Source organism: Cyclopterus lumpus, chromosome 4, assembly GCF_009769545.1.
Source record: "Cyclopterus lumpus isolate fCycLum1 chromosome 4, fCycLum1.pri, whole genome shotgun sequence".
NCBI lineage: Eukaryota > Metazoa > Chordata > Actinopteri > Perciformes > Cyclopteridae > Cyclopterus > Cyclopterus lumpus.
Window position 1 is genome coordinate 19,265,101 of NC_046969.1, and position 22,917 is coordinate 19,288,017.

Consider the following 22,917-nt stretch of genomic DNA (forward strand, 5'->3'; position numbering starts at 1 on the left):
AACACGGACCACACAAGAGTCCACGTTCCAGTAAGTAACACTGTCTGTTCAGCTCTCTGAATCTCTCACTAACGCCTGTCTGATTTTCTAAAATGGGTAAATGTCCCAGACTCATCCTTTATAGTCTTCTGTTCATGCTCTGTCCTGTACCTCCAAACTCTCCTACCTTATTTTATTCCACCTTCTTTATATCTATTCCACTGGTTTCATTCTGCATCTTACTCTTTGTGTTATTATGGTAACACCACAACTTCTGGCTTGGTTAATTTATCGCCTAACATCTTCATCAATCCAGTAAATTGCTTCATGCTCTTTGTTGTTTATAAACCACACGGACATCAGACCAAAGTTCTTGTTTGTACATGTACTGTGATATTTATTTTTGGGGGTTTTAATGTATTGATTGCTCATTTACATTTCATAAAACAAAAAGGGAACCTTTATGGAAATTCAGAAACAAATCAGACTTTTGGTAAATACATAGCATGGAAAAATGGTTTCAGACGTGGAAATATCAATACTAGCTAAAATGACTGGCCTCAAACCAAATGAAATACAACATTAGCCTTGGCTTAAACCTTCTTTATGTTAATGTAGCGCTGCATTTACTAAATTGTCTGCTTCTATATGCTGACATTTGGCCTTTTCTTTCTCTTCTTAGCGGAAGCCGGAGGAGGCGGCCCTACCTGTACAGGAAAAGAGCCATCCACCGCAGCCGGCCTACCTACTCCTGCTCCCTGGAGGAGGCCCATGGCAGCATCAGGGAGGGCCGCCCCCGCCCACCCCCACCACTCAACTCCTCTAACTCTTTCATGTCCAGGAGAGAGAGAAGAAAAAGGATGACCATGTCCGTGTGGGAGCAGAGGACCAGCCAGCTGCGGCGACACCGCCAGATGTCCAGCCGAGAGATCCTGTTCAGTGGCCCCAGCGAGGAGAAGGACGGGACCCCTGTTTCAGCCCAGACCCAACAGGGACCTCCCCTGTCACTGCACCGCAAGGCCATGGAGGCCACACAGACTGGGAGTTTGACAGACCCCTTAGACTCCCCATCCAAGAACCAGGCTTCAGGCTCCTCCATGTCGGTGGATACGCCTCTGGATGCCACCCTCTCTGGTGACGTATCTGAACCCCCAGTGGTCCTGGAAACCGAGTTACTGAATGCGACGAACGTTCCCCTTGCTGATGTTTCTGTGTCTGTGGCCATATCAGAGCCTCCCGAATCAGACTCCATCACCGAGAGCGGAAAACTGAATAATCAGAGTCACAACACCGTCAGCAAGCGCCCGAGCCCCAGGTTGAATGGCGAGCGACAACACCGGGCAGTAAAGAAGTTCAGACCACCAGAAAGCTTTGACACACTGACACCTGAGATGGGCGGTCATGGTGGGATCAGGGGAAGGAGGGCGCCGCATCACTGTGATCATCAGAGCGGGGCCAGAAGTCAGGGATCATCATCAAATGGAAGCCACTTGGCGAGTCGCTCGGTCAGCAGAGAGAGGAGGAGAAATCCAGGGAAAGTAGAGGAGAAGGAGGCAGAGACTAAAAAGGAGGAAGAACTGTCCAAACCTGATGAGAGCAGGTGAGACAGACCGACAGCGTGTGGTCGTAGTATTTGTTTGGCTTGGATTTGGTAAACAGGTGAATCAAAGTGAAGAGAGACAAGAATGATTTGAGAAGAGAGGGGAATAAGATGCAGCAAATACTCCCGAGTCAGAGTGATCCCATTTAAATGTTTAATGCCAATGACTTTCAACGACCTGGAGGTGTTATGAAAGTAAAGTATTTGTGTCTGTATTTTCAGACGGAGTGACATGAGTGAGAAAGGAGCCACCGAGCCACCAGACAACCAGAGCCACACTGGTGACCAGTGTCCTCAGACGCAGGAAGAACATCCGCAGCAATCAGACCCGTCTCCTCCTGTCACCCTAGAGAGCAACAAAGACGAGAATGAGACAGACCAGGACCAGGATCAGATCCAGGACAAATCTCAGCTCAGCTCCAGTGTAATCATCGATGTGCCCAACGCTCAGTCATCTCTGGAGCTCTCCACAATTACAGGTATTTGAGAAAAGAAATAGGCCATTCAGTTGCAGAGTCTTGCTTCATTTCATATTTATTCATAGACTGTATATCAGAAGTGATCGTAGTCACAGTGAAGTCACCCATGGGTTTCTGGACTGCCTTTTTTAGTTCTCAAATTCAACGTATTGGTTTTTCGCTGTCACCATCTGGTTTTGTTTACAACTAGAAGTGACATGAGAAGATGAAGCTAAGTACAACCCAACACTGAACAAGACATTTTTAGGGGACCAAAAAGTTACAATGAATTTTCATGAATTAAAAAAACACTACGGTAGTGTTAATTCAGACTTCCAGACTTGACAATGCTGAGGTAGTGACCTGTCAATCACAAGTTAGCCAGGCCCTAAAGCATACCCTGCTTTATTGTCTGTGTTTTTCTAAATGGGACCATAATGTACTAAATTAACATCATGCTGAATTGAAGAAAACTTAGAACTAACAATTATTTATTATGTATTTAAATTTATTCAACCAGGAAAAGCCTCATTGAGATTGAAAATCTCCTTTACAAGAGTGTCCTGGCCAAGACAGCAGTAGCACATTAAACAAAGTTTCAGACATACATCATAAAACAGTGACAGATAATAAAAAAATGAGTAAAACGAAAACTCAGGTCATCATATCCCATTTCACAGACTGTTGTCAATTGAGACCATAGTAACAAATCAGGGAAGAAGTAGGATAATGTTCGCATAGACTTCTATACAATCGTCCAACCAGAGGAGTTGCCCCCTGCTGGCTATTAGAGAGAATGCAAGTTTAAGGCACGTGCGGATTTCCTTCACTTTTCAAGGTTGCATCCACAGCATTGTTTTAGAAGTGATGAGTCACGTTATTGTGGTCAGGCACTGTGGCTAGCGAGATGACGCTTAATGAAGCATTAAAGATTTCCAGCAAATAGGTTTGCAAAGGGACACATTTGTCGAAGCTTCATGTCCACACGAAAAACACCCGTTGGCCAAACAGGCATATTATATATATAGATATATTACAGATGATCTCAAGCATTTGATCTGTGCTGGACTATTGTATTCTGCCCCAGTCGGCTAAATTGTCTTGCATCAAATGTGTATTAATCAATCTGTTTGTCAATAATTGTGTATTATATATATATATCATATGATAATGACAGGAGGGGCAATATTCGTGTTCTAAAACTAGAAAGTGTCAGTGGGCTGTGAATGTACTTGTGAAAATTATTTTGAGGATAGACTTTTTTCGTTTTTATTCAGGAACAATAATTAACATATTAGGGCGTCATCAGTGACGTTAATGGTCTAAAAATATCCCAGGCTCGATACACAGAAAACTTCCTGTTTTACTCGACACAAGCTACAAAGCCTCGGCACAACAAGCAACATCTCTCACCATGGCTCACTGATTCAGTTCACCACTGCTGGGCTCCATCTATTCTCAGTGGGTATTTGCCAGATTTAAATCCCATTTTGAACACAAAGATTGCAACTTTCTCGGCCTCCTTCCTTGTTTGTATCCTCGCTGTATCACCCTCTCATTCTACCCTACTCTGTCCTTACGTCATCATCTTCCTCTTCTGACCTTCTCCAGTCATCAGTAAGGACCCTGAAACCTGTAAATCAGAGAGGGAGGAGGCAGATGAGACAAAGCCAGTCGACCCTGTGAATCCAGACAGCATGTTCATCTTCAAACCTGACAACCCGTAAGTTGTTGCCACGAGGATCCACTTTCTAACCCAGGGGAATGGTGATACTCCAGACATCACAAGGTCTGGGAAGAAATTGCTGCCACGGGGACATTTAATCTCTTTCGATTAGATTCCATCCCTGTTGTTTAAAACTGCTTCCATTATATTTCAGTCCATGAATCTTAATTTCTGCAGACTTTCACACCTGATTATTCTTGAACCATTTCTTTTTAATTTGTTATTGAAGCTGTTTTTTTTCCAAAATGATTAAATGTATTACTTGACAATTAATACAAGAGCCTGGACGACGTTTCATTCTGGGAGTAAAAAATATAAAATAAATACCCACAATTATAAATAACATGTTCCCATTCATATTTATACTATTTCAAGACCCTGCAGCCTCTCACACTCAACCATTTGACAGGTGATGTCAGTTACGTCCCTTAAGGATTCAAGGCTGAAGGCTTTAGGGGGCAGATTGGGATTGGGCCACAGTCTCACTCTTAGTAAATATGGTACCTGACCCCCGCCGTCTGCTCTCCCTCAGGGTGCGCCGAGCGTGTCACTACGTGGTGAACCTCAGGTACTTTGAAATGTCCATCCTGCTGGTCATAGCCGCTAGTAGTATAGCACTGGCTGCTGAGGACCCTGTAGCCACCTCCTCTAACTGGAATAAGGTTTGTGTATTCACATTCATGTACGTATCACAGCTGACCCAGGGACAGCTGTAACATTAAATGACTTAGTAGAAGCCAGAATATTTCTGCTGTTTCCACCATCACCTGAGATAGCAATCATTGTTAATCTGTGCCTTGGGATTCGTTCACACTAAGCAACACTTTAGGAATGAAACTTTCTGTAAAAAAGAATCCCTTAAATTGTTTTGCAATGAACATCTAATGTACTTGATGGGGGGGGGAGGTGTATTGTCGATGAGTGAGGAAATTGCAGTCTGAGGCACACTGGAGCGAGGTTGTTTATAGGAGGAATTAGGCAAATGAACTTGTGTTGTACTGCCATCATACTTAACCACACGATGAGATTGTGTGAAGTAAAATGGTTTCAGATGTCAGGTGAAGAACTCGTGGAGAACACAATTGTGTTATCTGTGTTATATGCTAGATGTGTTTGATTTTCTGATCTGCCTTTTTGACTGTCCTTCTGTAGGTTCTGCGGTATTTTGATTATGTGTTCACCGGAGTCTTCACATTTGAAATGATTATGAAGGTGGGTTACTGTGTAAACGGAATGAAAATGATATGTCAGTATGTGGTGGTCGATTGCAAGAAATTGTGGTGAAACAGAAATGTACCTGTTTCTCTTTAAAAGACAAGACGGTATGATAACCATCAGTTTCAATAGCGCAGTAAACCTCGATGCCGTTGCGACCCTATTCGGGACCCCTCGTCTCCCGTTGTATACGTGGATTGGTTGTGACCAATTTAACTAGAAGATATAAAAGATATGAATTCAAAGTTGGCTTCTCCATCACTGGAAACAACCTTGGAGACGGAAGATTCTTCACGGCACACTCTTGTCTTGTCCTCAGATGATTGACCAGGGTCTGATCCTCCATGATGGCGCCTACTTCAGAGACCTGTGGAACATCCTCGACTTCATCGTCGTGGTGGGAGCGTTGGTGGCCTTCGCCCTCTCGTCAGTAACAGGATTTATTTTAATTAATGTGCCTAAACAGTAATCACAAACATCAGAGTGTGTTTAAATCAGCTGTAAATTACACTTTTCTGCTGTAAATGTTTGTCATCTCCTCCATTTTGTTTCTAACATTATAACTGTTGATATACGTGTGCCTCTTTCCTGTCTTCCTCCCTCTTTGGGTGATGCCCCTGTGGGATTGACCAGCAGCAATGTGATGGGGTAAAAAACACAAAAAGTCTTCCTCTCATAGAATTAATACTAGTATCTATTAATACTATTGTGTCCTTGTGTAACATAAGTAGAATATGCCACATTAAACATAATGTAACGATGCTTGAATAAGGTGGGAAAAACAAATCAAGGAGTGTCTAAAAATGTGATGATTACTAAGCTGCAATGGTGTGATGCTCACATTGTCTGTCTTTGTGTTCAGAAACAACAAAGGGCGGGACATTAAGACCATCAAATCTCTGAGAGTGTTGCGTGTCCTCAGACCACTGAAGACCATCAAGAGACTTCCTAAACTCAAGGTCAAAGGTGTCTTTGATTTCTTGGTGGTGTTTCCATACTTGTATAATTTGTATATTTTTGTCAATATCTGTTATTATGAGCATATTTATATATATTTTTTTTTTTAAAGATATTAAGATGTGACAAAGATCACACCAGTTGTCCAATATACCTTAATTTGTGGTTTTTAGTTCAACTTTAAGAAGACACAGTAAGATTTTGACCACACATCCATCTTGCACGGTAGAGAAGACCTCAAGCCTGTAACTTGGCATTCAAGTCTAAGACGTACGGCAGTCTTTCCATCCGTTCCGCAACCATGTCTTTTTTATATAAGTATATACCTTTACATATTTCTCATCCTAGTATGCACACTGACAGAGACATACCCTGACTCTTAAAGATTCTTCCTCTGAGCCCTGAGAGCAGAGAAAGAATGTGCTGACGGATGAGATAACAAACTATTATGTGAGGATCTCTGAGCATCCAAGACATGCTGTCGGACAAACGTCACGCGTAGTCTGTCCACAAGGAAGAGAGGAGAGGACATACAAAACCGTACAAGTTCATCCATACAGAGGTGGATAATGCTTTAGGTCTGTTTTCAAAATTGACCTAGTGATTTTCAGACAGGAGAAGAAGAAAAAAAAATCAATAAGAGGAGAGGGCAGAGTTCAAGTGAAGGCAGGGAATAAGCCGCCCTGAGAGGCAGCTGGAGGACTGTCTGAGTGTGCTAACAGGAACTCATTGTGGGATTGCAACTTATAACATGCACACAGAGCTGTGAATGAAAGACTTGTTATATTCACTGGGAGAGGCAACGAAGAACATTAACTTTTTACTAAAAGTGCCACTTGTGGTTTTACATATTTTACGACATTTCCGCTGAAGCCGAGCAGCTGTCTTTAGATTATTTTCTTGCCCTCCAGGCAGCCATTGGTTTTGTTTCAGGCCAGTAAAAATCAAACTGTGAGACGTTAAAAAGATTATTCATTAATGAGCTATGTTGTCAGAAAATTTGATGACAAACCAGAAGCATTGTAAGTAGCAAAGTGTGGTTTAGATTTCTTCTTGCATGAAATCAGTTGTAGCTCAACCTCTAATCTCAGATGTCAGATCTTTACCTGCTTTGACCCCACTTACAACTTTCTTACTGTGTGACGATACCATAAATGGGACACAATGGATAAATAGATAGTTATGTGCATCAAACAATAAACTTCCTTTACTTCATGCTCGCTTGTTGCTGCAGTATGTGCACATCTGCACGGACCCCAATTCCCTGATCTCACCACATTTTTTCCACCTCACTTGTCTCTCTCTTCCAGGCGGTGTTTGACTGTGTGGTGACGTCTCTGAAAAACGTCTTCAACATCCTGATCGTCTATAAGCTTTTTATGTTCATTTTTGCCGTCATTGCCGTGCAGCTCTTCAAGGGAAAGTTTTTTTATTGCAGCGACAGTTCGAAAGACACAGAGAAAGACTGCCAGTAATGTCCTTTTTTATTGCTGCATTCAGATCTATATTCGTTCTTCTTTATTCCTGAATTTTTCTTTCATTTGCTTCAGATGTTATGATCTTTCCACATCCCCTTTCCACAATGAGTTCATATTATTTTTTTGGCTCCATGTCTTCCGATAACTAGACACTTTAGTTAATAAAACAAGTGACAAAATCCTTTCAAATTATATATGATTCTTTATAATTTGGTCTCCTCTTTGTCCACCAGGGGTTACTACATAGACTACAGTAAGGACAAGAAAGAGGTGAAGAGACGAGACTGGAAGAGACACGAGTTTCACTACGACAACGTCATCTGGGCTCTCCTCACTCTCTTCACTGTTTCCACTGGAGAGGGATGGCCTCAGTGAGTGTCCAACTGGAGTCGGTGGACGACTGCTAATTCTTAATATGGTTGAGGAAATTCAACGGTTTTCCCGCGTATCATTTTCCATTCTTAGAGGACTCATTAGCTTTTATGAGTGTCCTAACCTTTCAACAGCTGGCTTATTCTTTGGTAATGGTCAAATCTGACCTTTGATGAAAGAAATATAATATATGTGATTAACTTAACAAAAATGGTGTCATTTATTATCTCACAATATCGTTATACTAATATTTCACTGACAGTGCTTGTGGGTTTGTACTGTTCCAGCCCTCATTAATTAACTGCTGATGTGGAAATAAATGATATCCTCTTCTAAGTAGCAAATGGGCTTTCGATCCCCACCCCAGTGAACAAAAGGTTCTCCCTAAATTAAAAGCTGCTGTAAGTAGCTGTAAGTATGCAAGAGTCTTGATTTTGTGAATGATGTGAAGCAGTTTGATATATTTTCAGTAGGCGTCACAGGGAAATGATTGCTGTCCTTGTCCTGTGTCTGTGTTGCCAAATAGTGACGGTTCTTCTTTGTTGTTGCTGAAGCTGTTAATATCAGTAGTTTCCATTGTGTCTCTCTTCCAGGGTTCTGCAGCACTCAGTGGACGTGACAGAGGAGGACAGAGGTCCGAGCCACGGCAACAGGATGGAGATGTCTATCTTCTACGTCATCTACTTCGTCGTCTTTCCTTTCTTCTTCGTCAACATCTTTGTCGCTCTCATCATCATCACTTTCCAGGAACAGGGTGACAAGATGATGGAGGAGTGCAGCCTGGAAAAAAACGAGGTGAAGGGGCGATTGATGAAGGAACAACTTACAAACATTTTCTCTGTCGCTTGTCTTTTGTTTCATGTGTTTAATGACCCTTAAGCTCCTTTCTAGTCTAATCAGTACTGTTTCCAATCTGTCTCTGTCTCTTTACTTTATCCACAGTATAGATTTACAGTCTATCCTATGAAGCCCAAATAGATAAAATGTAGTCTGAATGTCTTTGTAAATCCATAAATGTTCTTGTTTAAAGCAAACAGAAAATAAGCAGTTTCTTCTGTTTTCCGTATTTCAGAGGGCGTGTATAGACTTTTCCATCGGTGCCAAGCCTCTGACCCGGTACATGCCCCAGAACCGGCACACGTTCCAGTACCGTCTGTGGCATTTTGTGGTGTCGCCCTCTTTTGAGTACACCGTTCTGGCCATGATCGCTCTCAACACCATTGTACTGATGATGAAGGTGAGAATAATGAAGAGAAGACTAGAATGAGAGAACAACAATCGGTGTGACAGTTTCTATCGTTATCTACAGCTGTCGTCTCACTCCTGACGATGACGTGCCATTTGCCACACATCCCAGTTTGCTGATGGGGAAAAAAAACACACCTTCTGTTGTCAGGAACTTGCGACTGTTAACACTTTGGTTTTAAAATAACCCAAGATGTGTCACTCCTCACGGAAAACATGGATGTGTAGATACTGGTGTGTTCTCTTTAGGTGCCACCTCTACACACTGTGATGTTTTCATTTGGATCTGCTCCCTCATCACTTTTATTTTCCCGAACTAGCATTTTCTTCGTCTGTGCTGGTTGTTCAGACAGACAGATGGACAGACAGACAGACCGACAGACAGGCGCAGGGTGACTCAGCCTGTATTAAATATTGATCTATAATATCCAGGGGCTGCTATTTAGCATGACCTCATTAACTGTGGCTGCCGCCTCTAGAGGAATGACTCCTTTTATAGTGCGACAGATGAAAGGTCTGGAGACTGAGGCACTATTTATGGGTCTGGAGGAATCTTCCATCAACCTGTAGGTCAGCAGGGTGCGGGGCTGAAACTCAGTAAACTGGATAGGGAATATTCCGCTTTTTAATCATTCTCATAACACAGACTCCACGTTGTTTAACCCCTGCCGCCTCTCTATTTTCAGTATTACTCTGCCCCGCCGGCATACGAGGCCGTACTGAAGCACCTGAACACAGCTTTCACTGTTCTCTTCTCTGTTGAGTGCGTCCTCAAGATCATGGCCTTCGGCTTTCTGGTGAGAGAAAAGAGCAACACACCGCCAATTTAAGGTCACTCTTTACAATACAAATGGCTCAAAGCATCTTTTCCCATCTCTACAGAACTACTTTCGAGACACGTGGAACATTTTCGACTTCATCACTGTGTTGGGCAGCATCACAGAGATTGTGGTGGACTTGCAGGTAATAAGAAAAACACGATTAAGTATCGACAGAGTGACACTGAAAGAGAGAGCGTTTCTTTTCGACTCTTCTTCTCTGCACAGTTTCCTTTGATTTTAAGTATTTATGTGAACAGTAAGACTGTCTTCCTGTGTATGACAAGCTGACGTCCCACGAGTAAACACCAGTAAACTAGTTTCCTTCCTCTCCCCTTGTGTTCCGACACCAGTTTGTTGATACGTTCAACATGAGTTTCTTGAAGCTGTTCAGAGCAGCTCGTCTGATCAAACTGCTCAGACAAGGTTACACCATCCGGATTCTTCTGTGGACCTTCGTCCAGTCCTTCAAGGCTTTACCCTACGTGTGCCTGCTCATCGCCATGCTCTTCTTCATCTACGCCATCATTGGCATGCAGGTTAGAAAGACACCTGGTAGATCAGCCTCTGTATCTCTATGGAGATGGTGTTTAATATATTACATTTACCATTTTTATGCAGCGTCCCTCAGCATCATAAGTATATTTGTTTTATGGTGAAATATAAACGCTCACCAAAAAAAGCACATGCATAATCGCTGGGCATAACAATAGTTCTGTCATTGTTGTGGATGTGTGTGTACATGTGTGTGAATCAGGTGTTTGGGAACATTAAGCTGAACGAGGAGACTCACATTACGCAGCACAACAACTTCAAGAGCTTCTCTGGTGCTCTGATGCTGCTGTTCAGGTAGGACACCTTGAGATCTTCAGTCCTGATTTTCAAGTAGTTTTGGACTTCATGTTGTTTCTTTTAATAATAATAATAATAATAATGCATTTAATTTATATAGCGCTTTTCATAATACTCAAAGACACTTCACATAATTAAAACATCCTAAAAGCTAAAAATAAATAAATAAGAATAGCTAAAATACAGGTAAAACAAATAAAACAAATAAATAGGGACTTAGAGTCGCTCGGACCCTTTTAGATCAAAACAGACACAATGGTGAGAGCTTTTCCATGATCCGCTTCAGTACTCCAGAACAGTTAGTCTCAGTTAAATTGTGATCCAAACTGCACTTGGTTCGCGAAATAACACATTTCCTTGTAGTGTGAATAATGTTGCCAGGTTATGGTAGTTAAGCTTTGCTTCCTAAGTACCCATGGGGTTACTCACTGTCAAGTGGTGATAGATGCTGCTGGGTACCACTTACCACTTTGCAAATTGCTGTGCAAAACACTCAGAGTTTTAGAAAGCAGAGTGGGTCAAATAATGAAATGGCTATCAAGTCCATTGTTGAGTGTTGAGGTTCAAGTTTGTTCTCATAAGCCGTGAAGATAAACAATGCACATTTTAAACATGACAGGAATCAATCTCTTTGGCTGTGAAATCAAATTATCCATGGCAGAATAACTTGCTGGATGCATTACACTTGCAGTAAAACTAACCTAAAAAACAACTGTATATAGAACAAACATAAAACATAAAGTTTAGTTCAATGCGCTACCAGTCCAAGCTGTGGAGACATTGGTACAGCTGTCTAATTATAAGGCATTCATAGGTCTATGTCTTTTAATTGTAATTTTGTATGTATTTTATTCTATTTAATGTTTTGTACTATCTGGACCTTGAGACTGAAATAATAGTTTGATTGATTGACTGTATAAAACAATGCATAGAGAATATACTGTAAATCTATGAATAACTACTACACAACATGGTCTCACATTTGTAACATTTTAAAGCTGTCTCTGAAGCGAGTGTCTCTGAGTCTCGATGCTTTGACGGCACCGACCAGGCGACAGACGTAACTGTGAATAAACTGTGAGCTAGACTGCTCGAGTCCTAACCCACCCTCCTCCTCCTCCTCCTGGTGTTGTGTAATGTGTGCGTGTCCAGGAGTGCCACAGGGGAGTCATGGCAGGAGATCATGTTGTCTTGTCTCGGGGGACAAAAGTGTGAGACAGACACCTCGCTTTCCTCAGCCGTACCCACGTCCGACCAGGAGGGGGGCTGTGGCTCCGACTTTGCTTATTTCTACTTTGTCTCGTTCATCTTCTTCAGCTCCTTCCTGGTAAGACGGGGAAACTGGAGAGTAAATGACGAATCCATTCTTCAAGCACTTTTTATCCTCATGTGAATAAATGTCATGGCTTCTCTTTTTTCCTTTTCCTTGGTCTCCGGTCCAGATGCTGAACCTGTTTGTGGCTGTGATCATGGATAACTTTGAGTATCTGACCAGAGACTCCTCCATCTTAGGTCCTCACCACCTGGATGAGTTTGTCCGGATCTGGGGGGAGTATGACCGCGCTGCAAGGTCAGTGTCCCGATGCTACACTAACATTTCATGAGAAGTAAAGCTGTACACACACAAATCTCCATAAACAAACATCTGCATATGAATGCAGAATCCGTCGGCAAAGGGCGCGTTCTGGTTTCTGTTTGCAGTCCGTTTGTAGTCCGAGAAGTACCAATCACGTCTGAGCGGACTTCGGTTGAATGCAGGTAAAGTCCATGTGGAGAGCAAAAGAGGCGGAACACATCGGCCGAAATGCAATCTTCAAAAAACATCGGCTATCGTCTGACTCCGATGTAGTTTCCCTATTTAAATGCATTTGCATTCATTTTCAGATATCTTTTTATACAGATAAGCCATTGACGTTGTCTCTTACCTCAAACTCCATTCTGGGGTCTCAAGTTGCTAATCAGACCGTAAACAATGGCTGGCGTACAGAAGACAAAGTCTTGAAGAGGAAGGGAAACCCGAGGTGTATCCATCGTTAGACCGATAGGCTTCGAGATTGTTCACACGGCAATGCTCCAGATTTCATTGATGTCAAATGATGTGTTCTACAGTCATGTAAAAATATTAACAGACTAAAGCCACTCCATACACTTATACACACATGTAGATGGAAGTTTTGGGTTGTCTGTCTAGCACATTTGCTCCTGTACAATATTTGTGCGAAGAAAGTTTGATTTAATACTGTTTATATGTCCTAACATGTTTCATGTAGACCTGATTCCCCCGACACTACAAGGCTTTAATGATGCACAACTAAAGACATGTATGTTCTTTCCAGTGCGAGGCTCCACTATAAGGAGATGTACAAAGTTGTACGCACTATCTCACCTCCCTTGGGCTTTGGAAAGAACTGCCCGCACAGGGTGGCGTGCAAGGTTTGGTTCCCCCATATCTACAAACACCACCCCTCTGCCTCTTTCGTGTGGGATCCTTTCTTAGCTCCTCCTATCCCTCCTTTCCTTCCCTTCACCAGCTGTCACCGCCCTGCTTGACCTTTAGGGGTGTTTTATTCAGGTCAAAGAATGACGACTCTGGGGTTTTAGGGTACTAAGATTCAGGACATCCCTCATTCATGATTAGAATTTTAAAAAGGCACTTACAATTCATACTTTTGATGCAGATGTAGAGCCTGGGGGAGGCCTGTCTCTTTCTACCTTTTGGATCTGGTTTTTAAGATGTTTTTAGTTCTCTCTCACACACATACAATGCTACTCAACGTAAGTATTTGATATTTGTACCAGATCCAGTGAGGCTGTCATTCCTTTGCTCATCATGTTTTCTCCTTTTCCCAGATTTCTATGCCCTGATGGCAGCATAGAAAGAATACAACCTGTTTTATTTTCCCATACTTTACTCCATACTCCTATGTGATACTTTGTTGGAATAATCCTTTCTCTTGTATCTCCTCCATTCTTGTACCTTTTCTTTTACCTTCCACCCACTCCTGTGATCTTTTCCTCCTCCAACTCTTGGGAACACACTCCCCATACTCCTCAATTTCTTCTCCAACATCATCTCTTTCCTCCCTCCCCCTTTTCTTTTCTTTCTCATCCCCATCTTCATGGCTACCTGGCGCCCCCAGTGGTCGTATCCATTACACTGACATGTATGAGATGTTGACCAACATGTCGCCACCTCTAGGCCTGGGCAAGAAATGCCCCTCCAAGTTGGCATATAAGGTAGACTAAACACTAGAACCTAACAGGCTTAATCAATCAGGACAGGCACTGTGAACTCTCATTTTGTGTGTCACACATTGGAAAAACAAAGCATTATTTTTATGTTGGCATATGACCCGGTATTGCTTGTTGAAGTTCAAGTGTTTTTTCATTGGCAGGAGGATAAGTGCTGCAGTGATGATTTGCTTGTTTTGCTTTGCATCTTGGCAGAAGAAAATAAGACGTCATTATCTGTTATCTGATGAAAGAGTCTTGGTGGTGTTTATTTATTGAACCATTTAGAGAACATTAATCAGAAAGTTGTCAAACATCTACATGCTAAATCGTGTCATTTGTAGAAGTTTGCTGTCGAATGTCTTTCTTACATATCTGTTTCTCACATGTACCTGTCTGCATGTGCCTCTTGCAACAGCCCAATGTTACATCTCTGTGTAATATGAAATGCTCTGTATGTGTGTGTTGTTTGTGTGTGTGTTGTTTGTGTGTGTGAGTTTGTGAGCCTGCAGCATGCTCCATCGCAGATGAACACTATACTCTTTCAGCAGTGAGTGTGTTGTTGTATGAGCTTTATCTAATTTTTCTTTTGTAATGATGCTCAGAAAGGTCATGGTCGCTCATTATTTGTTTGAAGCCAGTTGCCCTGAAATCATCATTTGATTATCTAATTACCTCTGTGACATTTATGGAGTAGTGGGTGTTTTTGCTTCGAGCCTTTCTTTTCATTCAAATGTTGTCCGATCTTGCTGATTTAAACTCTAAACAGTTCATTGTCAAATCTGATGGCTAAATTATCGGCAATTTGGAATAGCGGGCTTTGAAAACTATAACGACTAAAACTAATTTGTTATCTCTAAATAATGACAATAGTTCCGTCATTATAAAGACATTGTGACCCACCACAGCCTCTCTGAGCTTCCACGTTTTAATTGTGGCATGTTGTATACTGGTGCGCTGGGTTGTGTCTGACTATGATGCTTTCTCTGCTGCCATCAGAGACTCGTCCTGATGAACATGCCCGTGGACGATGACATGTCCGTTCACTTCACCTCCACCCTCATGGCCCTCATCCGCACCGCCCTGGAGATCAAGATAGCCAGAGGTTAGACCGACGATCAAAACCTTACTGGCACACATTCGTTGTGATGTAAAACTCCTCTAATCACACTTGATGTGTTTTTAAAAAAAAAAAAAATTTCCAGGAGAGGAGGATAGAAATCAGATGGACCTGGACCTGCAGAAGGAGATCGGTGTCATCTGGCCTCATCTCTCTCAGAAGACGTTAGATCTGCTGGTTCCCATTCACAAAGGTCACATCAGACAGTACACTCAATGAAAGGAAACATATACATACATGTTATCTATCATAGCTGTAGTAGGAAGTGGGGTTGTATTTGATCATGTACCCCTGAAGGGTCATGGCAGTGGTCTGATGCTTTCTCCTTTTCCAGCCAGTGACATGACTATTGGGAAGATCTATGCCGCCATGATGATCATGGACTACTACAAGCAGAGCAAGGCCAAGAAGCTCCGACAGCAACTGGAGGAACAGGTGCTTCTCTTTTTTTAATGTTTAGGTGTATTAAGACAATTATCTATTTCAATGTATTCTAAGAAGCACCCAGCAGCCGCTGATGTGCAGTGGTTCTATTGAATAATTATGTTCTTTTCCTTGGTCACCATTCAACAATTACTATTTTGTAATGTTTACCTGTTTGGTTTAAAACTTAGCCTGAGGTCTGTGTGTACTCAGTTTTAATTGTATCCATGTCCACATGTGGTCATTATAGAAGGTTCTGTTTCAATTCCCCATCTACCTCTGTGTGTGTTTATCTCCCCCTATAGAAACATGCGCCGATGTTCCAGCGTATGGATGCCTCCTCTCTGCCTCAAGAAATCCTATGCAATGCCAAATCCCTTTCATTCCTCAGACACAGCGCCGGATCTGCTCTGTAAATATAACACTCACACAGTTATTTATATTGGTTTGTGGGTATTTATGCCGGTAGGATCTGGTCACTGGCGGACTTTTCAGTTGCCTTCTGTTCCTTTATCATCATCAACCAGGATTGACACATGTATGCGGTTACATAATGCACGGTATAATATATAATGTGTGTCCTTCAGAACCAGAGGAGGTTTCTTGGCACTTAGCCCCATCTCTCCACAAGAGATGTTCCTGCAGCCGCTGTCCCGCTCCAGGGAGGAGAAGGAAGAAGAGGAGGACAACGACGACAACTACCGCTCACCCTACCACCCATACCACCACCCACACCCCCACCACCATCATTTACACACACTGGTAACCTGTAGTATTGAGAAAGCTGCATAATGATTTTCATCAACTAGTGACCAGAAGTCCATTAATGGCAATAACCACCCTCTTATTATTAGCTAGTTTCACTACTGCGAGAGAATAAAAAAATAATGTAATTCAAATGTCCACAAGAACGATATGCCTTATCTGTACTGGGATACATTGTTCGTTAATGAACTTTGTTGTTCAACTGTTATCGAGCAACATTATGGAGATTTGGAAATGTGGTCTTTGTGTAGGTACCAGAAGTCTTGGGGTATAACCAAGTGATGCAGCAGGCCAGGCAGGACGCAACAGCTGTTAAATCACCTCAGCGGACGGCATCTATCAGAGCGTCCTCCATGCCCAGATTGGCTGTTGATCCACAGGTAATAAAGAGTCATTACTTTTATTCAAACCGATATTTTAGTAGCTAACAAATATTGTAATAGAACGTGCTTTAAAATCAACAATTGAAATTAATTAAGGAAAAAATGTTATTGTACTTTTGTTGTCTGTATCTGTGTTTTTTATTATGAGAGAGTGTGTTTCTATTAGGGGTAATTCACAGTCACTCATGTGATTCCTTCCTGGTTGTTTGATGTGTGTGTAGCCTGGGATATCAGCAGACAGTAAGCTGATGAAGCGCTCCTTCTCGACCATCGGAAACCAGTGTGTGAACGGCCTCTTGCAGGAGCAGCACTCTCTGGAGAGAGTCAGTCCTGACGGCACATACCGGCCTCGCCAGAGGAGCTACAGAGGTCACTGAGCACACGTGGCATTACATCGCACCTCATACAGTCTGATACATATTCAGAGCAAGATTTAGAAGTCATGGAAATAATTTCCCTCAAATGATATCATTGTACCTGTAATTTATATGGTAAAAAAAATACGGATTTCCCTTTAAACTGCATAAATAAGGATATGTTTAACACTGTGATATCCACAAGGATGTTTTACATGCTCTGACCTTTTTTTTTTGACTAATCTGAAATCTACCCCGCCTCTCAGGTCCTCGAATAAACCACGGAGAAACAAGTAGTCACGAGAGAGGGCGATCTAAGGAACGGCGTCACCTGCTGTCTCCGGACGTGTCCCGCTGCAACTCTGAGGAGCGCAGCCGCGAACCATCGTGTGAACGGAGACGGTCACGTTCTCCTAGCGAAGGGCGCACACAAACCTTACAGAGACAGGTAGGAGTGCAACATGGTCAATTGCACACCAAGGCGCCAGTTTCAGACTCTGTGACCCAAGCTTGTGCTGGTTTGTATCGCACAATGAAATGAGGGCCTTTCTTGTATCTGTGAATCCAGTGAACCACCTGGAAGAAAACCAGCAGGACTCCTGTGCATCATTGTGCTTCTGTTGTTTGCAGGTGAACACATCAGGCAGCCCGGCCCATTCCGCCTCAGTGTCTGGTACTCCTCGTAATCGCCGCCAGCTGCCGCAGACACCGTCTCGCCCGCGACCGTACATCTCCTATTCCCCTCTGGTCTGCCAAGCCCACACCTCTCCCACACCAGCAGCCCCCTCTGAGGATCAGACCCAGCCTCAGGATGGCGCCGGTAGCTCCACGGGGACCGCGTGGAAGGCTGACAAGGAGGGCGGCCCCCTAATTGCACCTCAGGGGTCAACCGGCGGTCAGGTTTCAGGACCTAGCAACCCATCTCCTCATCGCTACATCTCTGAGCCCTACCTACCGTTCCACGAGGGCGTCAGCAGCAGGGTGGCAGGCGACGGGCAGGATACCCTTACTTTTGAGACTGCCGTGGCAACCAGCCTGGGACGGGCCAATGCTATATGCTCCGCTCCTCAGCTCAGACACTCCTGGCAGGTTCCTAACGGGCATTACCGGAAGCACTTGGGCCAAGCGGGTCCAGCTGGAGCCAGCGAGCTGCTAAGTGACCCAGATGAGGACGACCGCTGCTAAGAACCAGAGACAAAGAGAGGCTCCACATGACACCACAAGGCTCTAGCTCCTCTGTGGCTCTAATAACTTGTATTCTCAGTGCCAGTAGCATACCAGGCAGGACTGAACTACACTGCTATTAATCCAGACACTTGGGTGTCTGTCTGCAATGGGTTCTTGTGTTTGTTTGTTTGTGTGTGTGTGTGTGTGTGTGTGTGTGTGTGTGTTTGTTTGTTTGTTTGTTTTAGCTGAAGGGAGGCTGTGTGTGTGTGTGTGTGTGTGTGTGTGTGTGTGTGTGTGTGTGTGTGTGTGTGTGTGTGTGGGGACACGAGAGTGTGTTTGTGTGTGTGTAAGTGTGCTCTCGATGGAGAAAAGTTGCCAAATCAAGAGAACAGCAGAGACTGACTGTACTTTAGTAGATCACAGCAGCAAACTCAAGCATTGCCAAGCTTTCCCTCACAAGTTGATGTTTTGATTGTTTGTTGAACAAAATACGGTGAATCGTCGATCCAAGATGTTCAAACCTCTCTTTGAAACCAAGAAAGTGATCTGAGTGCGTTTTGTGATGATGAACATAGAGGTAGCATGTCAAAATGTAATACAATGAATGTATTTTAGCTTTTGTTTCTTATGTTCAGGTCATTTAAGAGGGTTGCTGTTAGTCTTGATGGTGCCTAGTTTTGAGAGTAGCATTGAAAAAAGGTTTGATTCTGTCGGATTTTGCCAATTTAGACTTCAACATAGTTCCTGTTTACAAGAGTATTCACATGGTTCAAGGGCATTATACAGTCACTAATTAATAGATACAGGGAATCATGTTCGAGACCGTACAGTGAGCAAAACTTCTAGTAACGGTTATTTCTTGGTCCTTATATGAAAACAATGATGGTGTGTACCTTCAACTGGAGCCCGGTGGTGTGAAAATGATTCTGGAGATCTACATAATAAGAGATGTTTTATCTTAGGATACTGGACCACTGAATTTGTAGTATATCACCTTCTGAAAAAATGAAGACGTGCGAAAATCAGAAGGACTAAAAGTGTCTCTCGCAGGTCAGTCAGCATGATATCAAGACAACGAGATCGTCATAAGGACTAGTGGGGATTTCACACAGAACCAGTGTTCTGCATCTATTCTATGAACTATAACGACTTTTGCCTGAGGTACAACCATCTGCAGGACCGGCAAACGGATGTTCATTCTCCACGTTCCTGTGCTGGATGACCGTCGTCGATGTTGTCGTGTCAGAGAGGTGACTAAAGCCATTTTCTTCCGGTACACAGAGCCAGGAGCGTGTCTTCTTCAGGATGCGTTGCCTCCTATGTGATGACGAAAAGTTCATGTCCTTTTTACATGTGATGCAACATGAATGTTTTTTCAAAAGAGGAATAGGTTACCTGCCACATTGTTTCAGTCACATCGAGGCCCATGTATCGATCGGTAAAATGACGCATTATGGTATGGTTCTGTGCTCTAGAGTTATTGTGATTTCCACGTGCATGATCATGGTGACAATGAGAGATGTGGGAGAAGGATGTGTTTTAGGGCTGCCTGGTTGTTCTAATTTTTTTTATGTATCCATGATATTAAATGTGATTTTAAACCACCTCACCAACAGAGTAACGGTGTAACAGCAGGCAGAGAAATGTTCATGTTTTTTTCAGTCCCAGCACTGTCGATATCTTTCCAACTTTCGACCATTTGTAGTTCCCCTTAAATAAGATGTATATTTATATCACGTGCTGTTGTGTTAATGTAATATATGTTCAGTTTGACATGTTTCTGAAATGTGAACACAGGACTTATCTGGACTGAGGATCCACAGGAAAGACAAGGTCACACTGCCCTGTTGGTGTCGCAATCAGGAAGTCCTGGACTGAAAAATATGTATTTTAGCAGAGAATCCACCTTTGAAGTGTGTCGACTATGAAGCTCGATTCATACAGTGTACAGGTTAGGTTAAGGCTTCAGCCTGTCGTTCATAGGACCGTGCTTAACATGTACAATGCAGCCTAGGACTTGACCTAGATATCCGTCTCTGTACAGAACAACCTAATCGGTGCCTGGGGAAGCTCGCCCAAAGAGTTCCCTATCAAGCCTGGATTTCATAGATAAGAGAAGCTTTCTGGTAAATATGTAGTATAAACTGTACAAAATAAATCCATGTTTAATTTATTGCACCGTTTACATTTTATTTGAATAATGATGCCGGTCTACATATCTGTTAAAAGAACCATTAAAGAGAGTTCACTTGTCTTTTTTTGTGCTGACTTATATGACAACCTTTAAATAATATATATGTTAATAATAATCCATTTAATTTATATAGCGCTTTTTAAGATACTCAAAGACACTTTACATGTTACATTTCATACACACAGCTACGGGGAGCAATGTAGGGTTAAGTGTCTTGCTCAAGGACACATCGACTAGGGTGGGGATTGAACTGCCAACCCCCTGATTGAAAGTTGGACCTGCTAACCACTGACCCATAGTCACCCATGTTCTTCTTTTTGCAATATTATTGGGGAAATTCTTGTCTTTATTGTAGATTTGACAACAAAATGATAAACTTCTAGGCCAAGAGAATTGAACTACCTTATATTTAGCAATAGCTGGGTTGTTATGTTTAAAGGGAATTGTGTGGGTATAATGGGCTTTAGAAATTGGATACCAACAGGTGTGTACTGTCTGCAAGCATCCCTCCATTAGTACACTTAAAATGAAGACAAGATCAATTATAATAAGAGATAACTGCACTTGATGGAATTATTCTGCAGGTTTGAGTGTCTTGGAAGCGTAGCAGAGGTGAGGTAGGTGAGATATCTAGTTTGCTGTTGAGAGATCAGGACATGAGCCGAGTGACCGAGATGCCAGTTAGGCCCGGCCCTCTGGTCGAGATGTTCCTCCAGCACCACTTCTTTCTCTGCAGTCCAAACTGGGGACATGATGCCGAGCACATCTTTGCTCTCAGTGCTTTGGTTTCAAGCCTGTTTGTTGATAGTGAAACATGCGGATGGTCTGTTCGGGGAAGTGAGCACACCTCAGCAGTGTTATCTTCACCCCAAAGCAAACGTTCATGGGAGGGACGGAGGAAATGTGACACTTGCGGGTGTGAAAGGTAGGCAAACTTGGGATGAGGTACATTTCTGATGGCTGTGTGTGTGTGTGTGGGGGGGGGGGGGGGGGGGGTAATGAGAGCATTACCTATCCACTTAAGTGTCATTAATAATGTCTCTTTGTCTTGTGTTTGCAGAAGTGGATCTGTTACAGCTGTTGGACATGCAGTCAGACACTCATTACAATATTTCAACCACAGAAGATGACCGAGGATGTCCAGCATATCAGATCGGACAATACGCCACACTGTCCCTACCAACAGCTACAGTATTCGGCCCTCTGTAAGTATTATTAATTAGACTCGACACAGGAGCTAATGTAAAAACCTACTGCATTACTTCTCAGGGGACATTTTACGTGAGTAAATAGGGTTTGTTTTCATGTAGTCAACAGGAGAACAGGGAGCTGTGTCATCTCAGGCCCACTCCACTTCACGCCCACCTAAACTATACTCATCTGCTATATACTAATCCTACTTACTTGCAGCCGACCAATCTTATATCACCAGTCTAAATAAAACTTTATTCTTTTTGAACAAAAAACATGTGTCAATATTGTTATTTATTGTACATTGCTCATGAATATATCCATGATTCAAATTCATGCCATGTGTTCAAAATCAAACATTTTAAAATACTAATAATTTTACTCACTAAATCTAGTTTGTTTGTACTGCTAATCTATATGTTTTGCTCCAAAGGGTTTCTCACTTCCACAGAGGTGATGGCAAACCTGTTTATCTAGGAGGGTTTTTTCTTTCCACGGTGTGTAGGTTTGAAAGGATTTATCTAAAGGCTTCGGTGTTAAACTTGACCTTGGCTGTTGACACACTAATGCCACGACGTCTGAATCTGTCGGCTTTGTGACAGTTTACATTCACATGTGAAGCGGCGCTCTTCAGTCTCCTCTGTGACGCCACTTCTGTGGATTTAAAATCTACACTGTCTTGTATTCTCATCTACGCTGTCCATGTCCAGTGAAGGAGCAGAGAGGGTAAATGTGCACGTGAGCGCGCGTACGTGAGTGTGTGTGGGAGAGTCTTCTGTACGTGTACATTTACTTGTGAATGTGCTCACGTTTACATGACAGTTTTCCAGAGGAGCTGAGTGTGCTGATGCGTCTGCGTCTGGGTCAACGTCGGTCCGAGGAGACGCCGCTGTTGGTTATTTTAGGGCAGGAAGGGGAGGAGCTTTTTCAGCTGAAGGTGGGGCCAAGACTCTTCACTGTCGTCAGTGCCTGGGAACAACACTATGAGTGAGAAAACACACTCGCACATAAACACTCACACAACCACAGACGAAGACATAATGATCAAACAAACACACATTCACCATTGAATGTGTGAAATTATGTTTTATGAGTCAAAATTCATAACCTTTGCATGACATAAGGGCTGAAACTGGTTTAGTTCCCAATAAAAGTTGAATTTTGCTTGCCTTGATGTTTAAGTAATTTTGCTTTGAGTTATTTATTTTTTAAAATAGAGGAAGATATTAATGTTAACTAAAAACCCAGCAAAAGTCACGTAGACCAGGTCTTTTTTAAAGATGGAAGAATGCAATGCATACTTATTTTAACTTACACAACTTACTCCAACTCATTCCCTGAAACTGCAGCTAGAGCTTTAAATTGACTTTGTGAATGTGATGATCAG

The 22,917-nt window shown here is 42.7% G+C and overlaps 1 protein-coding gene across 1 annotated transcript in view; it reads left to right on the plus strand.

The window, feature by feature from the left end:
* LOC117729286 (voltage-dependent R-type calcium channel subunit alpha-1E) overlaps nucleotides 1–18,163 on the plus strand; it is an 83,079-nt gene extending 64,916 nt beyond the window's left edge. Inside the window, exons 22-49 of the mRNA XM_034530230.1 lie at nucleotides 662–1,579; nucleotides 1,802–2,058; nucleotides 3,649–3,760; nucleotides 4,296–4,425; nucleotides 4,916–4,975; nucleotides 5,298–5,404; nucleotides 5,615–5,626; nucleotides 5,841–5,937; nucleotides 7,246–7,406; nucleotides 7,647–7,784; nucleotides 8,379–8,580; nucleotides 8,858–9,022; nucleotides 9,717–9,827; nucleotides 9,913–9,993; nucleotides 10,202–10,387; nucleotides 10,606–10,697; nucleotides 11,853–12,027; nucleotides 12,143–12,270; nucleotides 13,841–13,937; nucleotides 14,931–15,036; nucleotides 15,137–15,244; nucleotides 15,386–15,486; nucleotides 15,780–15,886; nucleotides 16,062–16,236; nucleotides 16,491–16,619; nucleotides 16,844–16,991; nucleotides 17,245–17,426; nucleotides 17,609–18,163. Of these exons, the coding sequence (XP_034386121.1) occupies nucleotides 662–1,579; nucleotides 1,802–2,058; nucleotides 3,649–3,760; nucleotides 4,296–4,425; nucleotides 4,916–4,975; nucleotides 5,298–5,404; nucleotides 5,615–5,626; nucleotides 5,841–5,937; nucleotides 7,246–7,406; nucleotides 7,647–7,784; nucleotides 8,379–8,580; nucleotides 8,858–9,022; nucleotides 9,717–9,827; nucleotides 9,913–9,993; nucleotides 10,202–10,387; nucleotides 10,606–10,697; nucleotides 11,853–12,027; nucleotides 12,143–12,270; nucleotides 13,841–13,937; nucleotides 14,931–15,036; nucleotides 15,137–15,244; nucleotides 15,386–15,486; nucleotides 15,780–15,886; nucleotides 16,062–16,236; nucleotides 16,491–16,619; nucleotides 16,844–16,991; nucleotides 17,245–17,426; nucleotides 17,609–18,163 (4,840 nt within the window). The remainder of the gene's footprint in view (nucleotides 1–661; nucleotides 1,580–1,801; nucleotides 2,059–3,648; nucleotides 3,761–4,295; nucleotides 4,426–4,915; nucleotides 4,976–5,297; nucleotides 5,405–5,614; nucleotides 5,627–5,840; nucleotides 5,938–7,245; nucleotides 7,407–7,646; nucleotides 7,785–8,378; nucleotides 8,581–8,857; nucleotides 9,023–9,716; nucleotides 9,828–9,912; nucleotides 9,994–10,201; nucleotides 10,388–10,605; nucleotides 10,698–11,852; nucleotides 12,028–12,142; nucleotides 12,271–13,840; nucleotides 13,938–14,930; nucleotides 15,037–15,136; nucleotides 15,245–15,385; nucleotides 15,487–15,779; nucleotides 15,887–16,061; nucleotides 16,237–16,490; nucleotides 16,620–16,843; nucleotides 16,992–17,244; nucleotides 17,427–17,608) is intronic.
* The last annotated feature ends 4,754 nt before the right edge of the window (nucleotides 18,164–22,917 follow it).